Below are 13641 nucleotides of genomic sequence, written 5' to 3'. Positions count from 1 at the left end.
GGACATTTTCACTTAGGGGTGTACTCACTTTTGTTGCCACCGATTTAGACATTTATGGCTGTGTGTTGAGTTATTTTCAATTTATTGTTTTTTTTTTATGTCTTCCATTTAATGTAGAATTGTCTGTGTTTAACTATACTGATAAATCAGCATGTCCACAATTAAGCTAGAAGGCCATTCTGGACACAGGATCTGAGTGTACAGCCAACTACTGTACTGTAAATATTTATCAATCATTTGTTTTTATGCAAGTTTTAGTCACAATAAAAGGTAATTTTGTAAGGATATAGCTGCTCTCAGCTATTAGATTATTCGCAGTGGCGTTTGCCTCCTAGGCCGAAACTAGCGCCGCCTAATTGTGAAGACGTTCCAGGTTAAGGTCATAGTAGATGTGTTCTGTGATCAAAATGTAAAATATTATTCAAAAGAGGGAATATTGTAAAGGAAATTGTACATTCTGTATAAAACTGTATTCTATTTTATATTCAATGCCTATGTATTTGCAGACGGCACTAATAATGTCTTCATTATATGTTTGCATTCTTTCAAATCCTGCTTAGAAATTAGCCTGCTTATGTATTGCCCACTTGTTACTATAAAAGTATAATTGCAATATTCATGTGATACGTACATAACCATGTGTATAAAAAAAAACAAAAAAAAAAAAAAACTTCAGTTGCGCCAGATGAACAGAACAGTTATTTGGAAAGATGCTGAGTATCTTTCTGTGTCTGTTCCCTACTTCAGTAGTTATTAATTTGGAACCATTAATCAATATTAGGATAGAAGTTGCACATCTATAAAACTTCAGTGTTAAATTTCCAGAACAATACCATAGAGGTGACCAGAGCTGTTCCAGACTTTGATTACCTCTATGGTCAGCCTGAGTGGCTAGTTACTCAGCTCTGAGAAAGGCACGGAAGGCGACTGGAGAGGGGGTGTCCCATCCCACTGGATTGCTTTTACAAGAAAGCCATCTGTCGGCCCTAAAAAAAACAATACCGGGATGATGCCTGTAGCTGCACGCATCATTCCAGTATAACCATTTGAAATCCAGCGATGTATTTGTACTGTAAACCCTGCATCCCAAAAGGAATACAACTGTTACTGCAACTGTGGTGTGAGCTGGAGTTGGATGTCCAAAGGTGTCTCTGCTGCTCCTTCATCCAGAGCGAGGGCACTCTAATATAGGAAGTGTGTTACTAGCCAGATCACCAGGTGAAAACAGAGGGGGAAAAAAAGAAAACAAATGCAGCCACCACATCTAAGGATTGGTAAATTGCAATATATTACATTTTAGGTTTTGCCATGCAGGACTCCTGCAGACTGTCAGTGTGAACTGTCACAGCCTGTACATAATACAGGCAGGCAGTTTCACACTAACAGAAGAATCAATGAACTACCACAGCGTTCAACAGTGCCGTGGTAGTTCACTGAGAACTACAAGCTAACAGTCACAAAGGCTGTCAGGGACTTGTAGTTTCCCATATCCAAAAACCTGTGAATGAATAACATGGTTGGGTGGGCGGAGCTTTGCACGGCCGTGTTTTTTTTCTTTTATTGTGACAGCTAGCGAGGGAGAAAATCCTCCACTAGCTGACACAACGGGGATTGGGGGAGTGCGGGGGCTGGTGATACAGTAACATGTTACACCCTTAGTTTTTCAAGTGTTAGGTTTTGACTTGCCTTACTCTTGAACGTTTTGGATTTACCCTTTCTTCCTGTATTAGAGACAATGGTCACAAACACAGGGTTGAATCCTCTCATGCCACAGCCAAAAGAACAAAAGCTTTTGCATATATGTTAAGTACAACTGGTAGAGCAAACAAGAGTCCATTCATGAGATTTGCAGCACAGCAATAAAAATATGAAGCTCCACTTGGAATTAAAGTGATTTTAGCATACCAGTATTCATTCAAAACTGAAATTTAGGTACGGACTGATCTTTAAAAGTATACAAACCTAGAAAAACATCCAACACACACCACTCAACTTCCTTTTTGTTCAATTTTAAAAGGCTGGCCGTAATAAACAAAGTAATTGTACAACACTGCGGGTTTACAGAATCTTATACAATCCCATAATGCATGTACAGCTCCACCCCTTACTATGATATTGCAACCCACCCTATCAGATATAAGAGGCTCTTATGGTTTTGGGTATCAGTGTCACAACAGAAGTATAGATATTGCACGCAACGTGGACTTGGAGAAACAGAAAACACATTACAAACTTTAGACCTGTTTTGAGAAATAATGACCATTTTACAGTCATTTAATTTTTTTTTTTATTTACAAAAATAGTTTAGCGCAGAATTAAATAGACTACATTTCACATTGTATATCTGTCACCTTGTAAGAACCTTGTGACAATTCAACTGAAGAGAATACTACATCTGTAACCTTGAGCAGTGTGGGGATAAAACATAATTAAGCACCTAGGTATTTCACCATGAAGTGTCACTTAACTTGTGACCAGAGTTCTTTGACCAATAAAAAGAAGATGCTATGACTGACATGTCGGTGAAAAGACCCATATATGGGTATAGCAATAAAATTATGTTCATTTAGACCACAATGCAATGTGGGCAGTAGAGGCAAAAGGTCCTGTGAATGGCCAATGTTGACAAAGCTCAGTCACTGTCAAATTCCTCTATCTTTAACTCTTCATCTTCCAAAACTGCTTGAGCTACTACAGGTTGAGGTTGGCTGGTTGGCAATTCTGCTTCTCCTCCTTGGCTGGAAGGTAGAAGTAATTCTTTATGTCCATCTTTGCTTTTAGGTACAGCATTATTACCACTTTCACTTGGCACATGGCTTGGATCTTCATCCTCATCACTGTCAGCATCTGCACCAGGATCTTTGTCTGTCAGTGCTTCAAGCTTCATCCTGGAAGAACAAGATTATAAGCACATCCACACAGCAGTAAGACCAAACCAGGTAATGCCAAAATTAATATGTTTAATATGCATGGCTACAGCAGATGGGCTAATTTTATCTCCTCCTTCAATGCAATAACCTGCCTCTACAGCACTGAACAGAGGATTTAAGGGGATGAGAGGAGCCTGTCTTGTATAGCCAACACAAGATTACAGAATTAAAAAAAATAAAAATAAAAAGTTGCTTTGAACTGTAAGCTGACCACACACTGAGCAAAATGTTGGCTGGTTCCTGAAGAACCAGTCAAAACTGGCTTCATGGGTGGCCCTGCTGGCCCCTTCCCACCTGACATTCTTTTACTGAAAAATTAAAAGAACAGGGGGAAAAATTGTTAACTGTATCCAATCTGTGGCTGCGTCCAATAGCCTAGCAGACGGCTGAATGGAGAAAATAAGAAATATATAAGTACATGGACAACCAAAAGGTAGCCTTACATGGTTTGATTTTCTTTGGTTCTGCCCATTAACAGCATGGGTGGAGGAATCTCCACTGCCAGCTACTATATTCAGGCAGATTCAGTATCCAGGGCTGCCTGAATACAATGACGCTACCAAACAGTGACTGCATCTGTATGGCTATAGTCACCATTCAGCCGATAATTTTTCACCTGTATCAGTCGAGTTTTAAAATCGACATTTTTTGAATTGGGAAATTCTTTTTAGGGTCACCCAAGGATGGCATTTCAGTGTCAGCAGGAAGACGTAAAAACAAAGTTGTTTAGGACATCCAAAAATAACCTTTTGTATGAGAGCTATGAGAGACAATTAGTACAAATTATTCATTGCCCTATAGATAAACAGAACCTTACAGGAAAGATGTAATTTAAAATGAACCTGACATTGCCTAAAAAAAGTGCAAAGGCTAATAATATAGTTGGAGAGCAGGCATCTTCTTGTATTTGCACATACACAGAACAATTGTAGTTTTAGCGATCCCCCCCATCCTTTACACAGCACTGTACACTCAGATTCTTCTGCTCACAAAGTAACTACCATCTTTGCAAATAACAGTGATGCCACCTGTAGCTTAAGTATTCACCTCTCTAATTTTGCACACCCAGATATTCAGAGAGCAGTGCAGCGATTGTAGCAATTCCTAGGGGTGTGCGCTGACATTTAAATAATTATACTTTTATGAATCTTCTTGTACTTGCAAGTAACTGTGTTAGGCTTCAGATAAATTCCTGTGCCCATGTGGAAGCAACTGGATCCAGGGCTTAGGCCCCATGGGTCTGAAATTATGCCCTAGCTACCCCATCCTCTTTGAAATGTCAGAGCACACCTATTAGAAGTGCAGCAGTAAAGAAAGGAATTCAGAGTACAATAAATAAGCCCCTCAGTAGTGCCATACCCAATTCTGAGAATAATTACCTTGCAAAATGCCTCTTTAAAGGTAACCGGCCAACATCCTGAATAAATGCAATTTGTGCTGGGAAATGAAAAAAAAAAATTAGATGAAGATCAGCAAATCCATATTTTACATTATGTTTTTGTCCCGTAGGTGTTTCTCACCTGGATTTCTCAAGGGATTTGTAAGCTTTGCCAGGTATGGGATCACCTGGGTTTGAAGGCACAACGGTGAGGAACAGAAAATTGAAAACAGTTCTCTGGCTGCAAGAGAGTTTTCCTGGTACTGTAAAGAAGTAAATGGAGAAGTTAATCAGACATAATTACTTGTTAATTCTGTTTTCAATCGCTATGTAACTACTGTATCTTTATTGCAAAGCTTATTACAGACAGAACTACACAGGACATAACGTGCAAATGGCACTACAGTAAAACAATATGATTTCTGTAGACCAAATCCAGCTGTCAGAAAAGATGTATAGTTGGTTTTTGGGTTTGTTTCTTATATGGCATTTAAAAGTGTGCTCTATGTACCTACACATTTACATGATCTAACAAAGAACGCACAAGTACCCACAGTCCTGCAGTTTTCTTTGCCTCTGTGTTGATGTTTGGCAATGCGTTCATACACACACGTTACAATGAGATGACAAGACTCAGAAATATCCAGCATGAAAGAATATGCCAGCAGATCATTAAGACCAGAAACTTGGAGCCAAACGATATGTATTCATATACTACGCACATACAAAGTGCAGTTTAGTGATTCTACACACTTTATATACAACAATTTTTCACCAGCTTGAAGACACCATGGTAAAGCTTCCCTAGTAAAGCAAATTTGTTTAGTAGAGTGAATAGAAACAATTGCGATTATAAATAGTGTTGTTTAAACTTATTGTCACTCACTCAAGTGATCAGCCCAGGAAAATCAGGAGATTTCATTCCTTATACCTCATATCATCAACTACAGAGTTGGAAGCTTTCATTATTCTGTTACAATGCACACTGCAGATAAAAGCACTTTATTCACATTTTAATACACTGTGGCTGTAATTCAAAGGCTAGCGAACTTGTTAGAAAGCCGATTTGCTACATACACTAGTGCTCTTCCTTCTAGAAACAGTTTGAACTCCAGCCTAACCTTAAGTTCTGCACAGTTGTACAGGATACTCTTCTGTATTGTAAATGCTTCTAATGATTTTACTGCACACTGTAATCTTTTCACAAAGATTTAGAAGCTGCAGCAATTTACATAGCGCTTGCCTTATTTTCTGGCTACAGGATGCCCAACATAATCTAGTCCTGGCGTCCCTGACCTTACTGTTCCTGACCTGCCCATTTTCATCACTGAATTTCACTTCTTTCACTCATGGAGACTCAGCATCACATGTGGGTGTTACATAAGGTGCTCTGTACAAAAATGCAGCCTGCCTAGGAACCCACCAAAGCGCCAACCCACTGTTAGCATCAGAGCTCTTGATTGGAGCTGGCCCCTCACACATACAACATGCTTGCAATACAGAGGGAAGCACAGAGATTCAATGATGGCACAGGGTCTAAAATATGGTATGTAATTCAAATCGGTAAAGATTATTTTGAAAATGTCACTGGCATGAGGGAGAAAGGAGAACCAGGGAAGGCAAATATAAGCAGAATACACTTCATAAACACAAAAATGCACACACCCAAAAAACTATATACAAATAATGACAGGAAACAAAAATATATAGGTTCTATTACACTGGAAGGCAATAATGTCTATATTTTGCTTTTGACTTGCATGCCAAGGATCATCCGGTATGGTAGGTCTAATGACAAGTCTGACATTTTTTTTTGGCGTCATTGTCAGCAATTATTAATAAGCAAGAGCTGACATTCACAGTGGTCTCATAATGGTACATCAGTTAGGAAATATACTGGGAAATACAGAAACATGTTTATCTCAATGTTATCATATGTTAGTGATGGAAAAATAAACATTGCAGAAGTATCAGAAATAAGACAAAGAAATATGGTTCTCTTAATCCATTAAAATGATGGATATGATTTCTAGTTAAATCTTATTCTAAAGTCTTACATTTATAACCGATTTGAAGAATGATTGCTGAAATGAAAAAAACTCTCTTTAATGGGATAACATATAATAAAAAGAATTGTTCCAACTACCTTTTTATTAACCAAAAGCCATTGTGGTTTGTGAAGAGGCCGAAATCCAACTCCTGACTGACTGTTGGCAAAAGCCCTGGAGCTGTTGGAATGTATAACTCCTCTACAGGTCACTGATGAGCTGTATACACTAAGGGTTGTCCGAGACTGCAGGGAAAAAAAAAAAAAAAGAAGGAATAGGAAGCATGCATATCTGACCAGAGCAATTTTTACATTTTCAGTATGGGAATTCAGCAATAGCTTTGTCATCAATGAAGACAAAGTAATATATACAGTGATTTTTGGAGACAATCTAGGCTGTCTTGAAAAAACATTTTATTTTCTATCTAATCTATAGCCAAAACAAATATATATTTTGACCAGTGTTCATATTAAAAACAGTAGGTTTACTAAACAAAAAGTATACATTTTATTCTATGATTTGTTCATTTTAAAAATGACCCTAAAGTGTTTTTTGTAAAAAGCATAGCAAAAGTATTTGTAAATGAAAAGGATAGGGGAAGGGGAAGTAGGGGTATGACAGAGAGGGATTACTAATGAAAAAATGACAAGAATCAACACAAGGGACACAACATGCTAACTGTAAGTTACTGTATTTTTCGCTCAATGAGACGCACTTTTTCCCCCCTAAAAATGGGGGAAAATGTCTGTGCGTCTTATGGAGCGAATATGGAGCGACAGGTCCGGTATTCCCGCCACAGCAGTGATAGAATACCGGGCCGGCCGCTCAGCTCTTCTGTGCTCCTCAGTCCAGCGCTGTCCACCATCTTCTCTCCCCTTCGCCGGCATCTTTAGTGTGGGCATCCGGCTGTGACAGCTTGCAGCTTCACAGCTGGGAGCCCACTGTGCATGCACGAAAAGTGCTGCGCTTTGTGAATGGTGCAGCAGTCTTCTGGGACCCGTCACATGTCCCAGAAGACAGGGAGGGAGGACAACTCCGTTGAAGTGGGAGCGGGTACCTGTCAAATTCAGGTACCCGCTCTCCCCCTCTGCTCCCCAAAGGTCCACAGTCTCTGGTCATGTCCTGTGTCCGCAGGCTCTGGTCATGTCCTGTACTGTGTCCGCAGTCTCTGGTCATGTCCTGTACTGTGTCCGCAGTCTCTGGTCATGTCCTGTAGTATGTCCGCAGTCTCTGGTCATCTCCTGCAGTATGTCCGCAGTCTCTGGTCATCTCCTGCAGTATGTCCGCAGTCTCTGGTCATCTCCTGCAGTATGTCCGCAGTCTCTGGTCATCTCCTGCAGTATGTCCGCAGTCTCTGGTCATCTCCTGCAGTATGTCCGCAGTCTCTGGTCATCTCCTGTAGTATGTCCGCAGTCTCTGGTCATCTCCTGCAGTATTTCCACAGTCTCTAGTCATCTCCTGCACTATGTCTGCAGTCCATTGGTTCAGAATATTTTTTTTCTTGTTTTCCTCCTCTAAAACCTAGGTGCGTTTTATGGAGCGAAAAATACGGAATGTCCCTTGTGCTGCTTTTTCTGTTTTTGTTAGCTAAACTTAGACTTTAAAAAAGGTATATAAATGGCCAAAACCTTTTTTTTAAGTTTAGGACAGTGTAAAGAACAGTTGAGACCCACGCCAGTTTTTTTCTGTCTGTGTCCTTTCCGATCCCACACCCAGTCCTAAAATATAAGGATTCACAGACAAGTTCCACTGCCACGTAAGTGCACAAAGCCACAGAATGTGGAACTCCAGTGTGAATCTTGACATCCCTACTGCAGGCAGCATATTATTCTGTATGTTGCACTACGCATAAGCTGGCACTTAGTGTCTGTAAAGCTAAAACTTTTTAAATGTTGTCATTTTGAGTAAAAAATGAGAAAACTTTAAATAGATTCAGATTAAGCTCCTTACATTCCAGTCCCCAGTGAGAACATCTGCTGCACTGAGGTACTCGCTGGCACGGACAACATCATCAATATCGGAGAAAAAGTCCAGATAGTTTTGGTGAAGATAGAGATTGAACAGCTCACTTCGCATATGTGATTTCTCTACAACAACCTGAGAGCAGAAACATACAACAAGTATATATATATATATATTCTACTATGCCAAATATGCTAGTCTTAAAAAAAAAAAAAAAGTTGAAATAAGGATGTCTGCCCAACCACTGAACAGACACACTCAACATCCAGTAATTGTTTTGTTGATCAAATTCATATTATAGATATTCTCTCTTGTATCAATGAAACATATACAGGACAAGAGCCCAGAAATATGTGCTTGGTGCAAGCTTGTCTCTACTAAACAAATATCAAAAGGAATATCCCAAAATATTACACTGCATTACATAATCATATTGTTGGTTAGTGTTCATTTTATAGGATTGTTTTCCCTTTAGTCAAAATAAGATTTTTTTTTGTACCATTGTGTTATATTTGTTAACTGCATGCAACAAATCAAATCAGTACCCCACACCACCACCATATATTGAAATATCCACCACTTTGTCCATATACAAACTTAGGAATGCAGCAGGATTTCAGCTGACTAACCAAGTATATTCATTTAAACTAAGCAAATGTCCTTTCTCCCTCCTGAAAGTACCACTAGACAATTTGTAGAGATACTCGTAATGAAAGGAAAGCCATCTGATTTGCAATGCTAATGTAAGACTTTTCCTGTTTCAGTACAGAAAGAATAATAAAAAAAAACAAAAACAAAAAAAAACCGAAAGAAAAAGAATGAAAGAAAATAAAATAAAAGGCAACAGTCGGGCGGTACAGTGGCTTAGTGGTTATCACTTCCGTCTGGCAGTACTAGGGTCGTTGGTTCGAATCCCAACCATGGCACCACCTGCCTGGAGTTTGCATGTTCTCCCTGTGCCTGCGTGGGTTTCCTCCAGGTACTCCGGTTTCCTCCCACACTCCAAAGACATGCAGGTAGGTTAATTGGATCCTGTCTAAATTGTCCATAGTATGTGTATGTATGAATGGGAGTTAGGGACCTTAGATTGTACACCCCTTGAGGGTTAGGGACTGATGTGAATGTACAATATATATATATATATATATATATATATATATGTAAAGCACTGTGTAAATTAACGGCGCTATATAAGTACCTGAAATAAATAATAAATAAGATAAAAAAAAATTTGTATAAGTATACTGTAGGCTTCCAGAGTAAAAGGATAAAGAGTACTGAAACAGTATCTTGTGGGCAGCTAGGTTAATTACATGTAGAATTATTCTGATAGGTATAGGGAGTGAAGGCAAGTATAAGACTTCCAATATAAGAAAAGAACAAATGTGGAGTTCCCCTTATTATTTATTTGTATTATATGTACTTATATAGCGGTGTCAATTTACGTAGCGCTTTACATATATATTGCGCACATTCACATTAGTGCCTGTCCTCAAGGAGCTTACAATCTAAGGTCCCTAACTCACATTCATACATATACAGTTGCAAGAAAAAGTATGTGAACCCCTTGGGATTACATGGAGTTTTGCATGAATTGGGCATAAAATGTGCTCTGAAAGTCATCTAAGTCACAACAATAGAAGAACACAGTCTGCTGAACATAATACTACACAAACATTAGATGTTGCCATGGTTTAATTGCACATAACATGTAAACATTCACAGTGCAGGGAGGAAAAAGTATGTGAGGCCCTAGCTTAATGACTTCTCCCAGAGCTAATTGGAGCCAGGAGTGAGCCAACCTTGACTCCAATCAGTGTGATGATATTGGATGTGTTGCCGACAGCTGTCCTGCCCTTAAAAAACACACACCTGTTTTGGGTTTACTGGTTTCAAGAAGCAGTCTAATGTGAACCATGCCTCGCATAAAAGAGCTCTCAGAAGACCTACGATCAAGAATTGTTGACTTGCATGAATCTGGAAAGGGTTACAAAAGTATCTCCAAAAGCCTTGATGTTCATGTGTCCACGGTAAGACAGACTGTCTACAAATGGAGAAAGTTTAGCACTGTTGCTACTCTCCCTAGGCGTGGTCGTCCTGTAAAAATGACTGCAAGAGCACAGCACAGAATGCTGCATGAGGTAAAGAAGAATCCCAGAGTGTCAGCTAAAGACCTACAGAAATCTCTGGCACATGCTAACATTTTTGTTGACACATCTACAATAAGGAAAACATTAAACAAGAATGGAGTACATGGGAGGACACCACGGAGGAAGCCATTGCTGTCCAAAAAGAATATTGCAGCACGTTTGAAGTTTGCAAAAGAGCACCTGGATGTTCCACAGCACTACTGGCAAAATATACTGTGGACAGATGAAACCAAGATTGAGTTGTTTGGGAAGAACACACAACACTATGTGTGGAGAAAAAAAGGCACACCACACCAACATCAAAACCTCATCCCCACTGTAAAACATGGCGGAGGGAGCATCATGGTTTGGGGCTGCTTTGCTGCCTCAGGGCCTGGACGGATTGTTGTCATTGATGGGAAAATGAATTCCAGAGTTTATCAAGACATTTTGCAGGAAAATGTACGACCATCTGTCCGCCAACTTGTTGTGGGCTTTTGAAATTATGTCTCAAAAACATGATTTTATCAAGACATAATCCTATATAACATCAAGTCAGCATAGCCGGATGTTAAGGGTTAATTTGTCTTGGTTGGAAAATCGAATGACCATCTGGCTGGAGAGATGTAGACGGTGGGTGAAGGGATTTTTTTTTTCCCTCCTAGAGACAATACTATTTTGAAGTTCTACAGGTGGTCAAACACCATTATTCAGACTTCAATAAGCAGGTAAACATATACAAGGTCTGGACATGACAATAGAGGAACCAAACTGATTGTCTGAGAGCTTACCCAAACCTTGTAGAGTGTGATAAACCAACAGACCTCTGAAACTATCACAATATACTATTGTCCACCAAGGGTGAAAGCATTAACAGTTGTTTACCGTGATTCCAATACAAGAGCCAGGCAAACAGAGTTTTTCCCTACACATAGAAAATGTTGGTTCTAAAACAAAGAAGTGAAATTCAGGACATTTAAGTCTAAAAATTGACTGTATATAATTACAAAGATATACTACAAAAACATATTATAAATGAGATGTTATAAAGGATAGGTTTTACACACCACTAAATATTCAGCAATGGGAACTATATATCACTAACTTGAGTATTGAGATGATGGAAAGTAAGATGTATTATAAACTAGCATTAGTTACATGTCTTATCAGGAAACAAACAGGATGGTATTTCAAGAAGGAATAACTGAATATACACCTATATTCCATGGTCCCTATTTAGAATATTATAGGTATGATCACTTATATCTGGAAAAAGACGTATATTTGATCCCTGAAATTACCTTAAGATTCCACCCGAGGTATGAGTCATCTCAAATACTCAAATTGTTCTATGATACATGACCGCCACCTGGCGGGCAGGTGAGAAATAGCTTATGTACACACATTTCTCAACTAGCCAATCAGGAAGCCTGGTGGGAAGGTATCTTAGAACAATGGATTAGTTGGTATAAAAGCCCTTGTACCTTTAAAAGAAAAAAAAACCTCATCAAGAAAAAACTCATCAAAAGAAAAGACCTCAGCAAAAGAAAACCTGACTGAAGGAAGACCTGATTCTGAATAACTACTCTTCCATACTTTCAAACTTCCTAAAACTTTAACTAAATTTCTAAACCTCTATCCTTATAACTTCCTACATTTTCCCATACTGAATAGCTATCACTTGCCCTATAATATCATTTCTAAAGGCGTTCCACTGCCAGCTAAATCCACGGGAGAGTTGCCTAGTCTGAATGCCGGGTGCGGTGAGATTGTTTATTTGATTTTGTATTACCTATTTTCTCTGTTGTGTGGAATCATAAAATTACCTTAGTGTATCACAACAATATTGGGTAGTTAGATATATGTAGAGAGATCCTGTTTTACTGTTAAAAATTGTTTGTTGCCATATTATAATTTTTTTCCATATTTCATAATTTATTGAATATTAATAATCAAGAGTATAAAATATCAAGGGCTAACTTCTTGCAATCCTATGGCCACGGCTTGTGAGAATATAACCTTTGAGATACTCGAAATTATTAATTATTAAAAAATTTAATAAATAATCAGATCATTTAAAAATTGTGATATTGATGTAATTAGTTAGAAACCTTATTATTGTGTCTTACATTGGTAGGATATATTTTTGATTGTGTGTACCAATGTTCATTTATCACCAGTCTTTTGCGTTTTGTGTTAATATATATATAATTTTTGTACATAAATAAATTTTTATATTTATCTATTATAAGGCAAATTTTGTGTGTATGGTACGAAATCATATTGGCTAAAAGAATTCAAGGTTTAATAATAAGTGGTGATCAAATTATCAAGGTGTCCAAATTATTGGTTTACTAAATATTTGCCGTATTTTAACGGCTGGAGGCACTGTAATATTTCACCTAAGGGAAAGGGACACGCCCTTTATAAGTAAAATATATCCTTACATAAACCACCACAGGATAAATTTGGAGGCACTGCTGAGATCCATAGAAATCGTACCATAACACAAAACGCACTGGTGATTGTATATTTGTACACTTTGTCAAACATATATTTTATATCAAAATGGCATCCAGTAATCATGGATCCACCTCTTCCAAGCATAACGAGGAAAATATGGCGGCTCAAGGCATTGAGCAGGAAGCTATGAAGCCAGCTCGGAAAGCTGCCGGTGCTTGGCAGAAGTATGTTGAATGTGAAGTAATAGATTACATCCGCAAGAGATTAAGTTTGGGGGATAGCAATAATGAGTTCGTGGATGAAGAGAAAAGGCAGGCTATGAGCACCTTTGAGGACCTGTTCAACCAAAAGGGCCAGGTTGTTGGGTTTTTAATAGCGTTTGCTGGAGCAGAAAGCGATAAAAGCCGTGACAGACTTCTCCTAGAAGCTTGGCCCATGTTATGGTTCATGACCGCTGGAGCTGCCCAGCGAACCATGACTTTAAGGGAAGAGTTGTCAGAGGCCCGCCTCTTGTTAGAAAGCAAAAATCAGGACATTGAGTCTTTGAAAGGGAAGCTTGGTCATGCCGGTATTCGTTTAGACGAATCCCAGAAATATTATGATAGATTGGTCGGAGACTTTCGAAGTGCTCAGGACCTGTATGAAAGAAACTTTCAGGAATTAAAACAACTTCAAGAGAAGTATCAGGACTTAAAAGATGAGGTGGAGTACTTCAGATCAGAGAGGTTATC

General features: G+C 38.7%; 1 protein-coding gene across 1 annotated transcript in view; it reads right to left on the bottom strand.

The window, feature by feature from the left end:
- Positions 1-2243: 2243 nt before the first annotated feature.
- The window catches only part of RAD17 (RAD17 checkpoint clamp loader component), a 47386-nt gene continuing 35988 nt past the window's right edge, over positions 2244-13641 (bottom strand). The window contains exons 13-17 of the mRNA XM_089693209.1: positions 8307-8453; positions 6455-6601; positions 4451-4571; positions 4310-4367; positions 2244-2888 (exon numbers count right to left, since the gene is read on the bottom strand). Of these exons, the coding sequence (XP_089549335.1) occupies positions 2633-2888; positions 4310-4367; positions 4451-4571; positions 6455-6601; positions 8307-8453 (729 nt within the window). The 3' untranslated portion in view covers positions 2244-2632. The remainder of the gene's footprint in view (positions 2889-4309; positions 4368-4450; positions 4572-6454; positions 6602-8306; positions 8454-13641) is intronic.

Source organism: Staurois parvus, unplaced genomic scaffold, assembly GCF_062004578.1.
Source record: "Staurois parvus isolate SC_StPar_1 unplaced genomic scaffold, SC_StPar_1.0 ptg000618l, whole genome shotgun sequence".
Taxonomy (NCBI): Eukaryota; Metazoa; Chordata; class Amphibia; order Anura; family Ranidae; genus Staurois; species Staurois parvus.
Note: the sequence above shows the minus strand (reverse complement) of the source record. Positions and strands in the feature narration are given on the sequence as shown.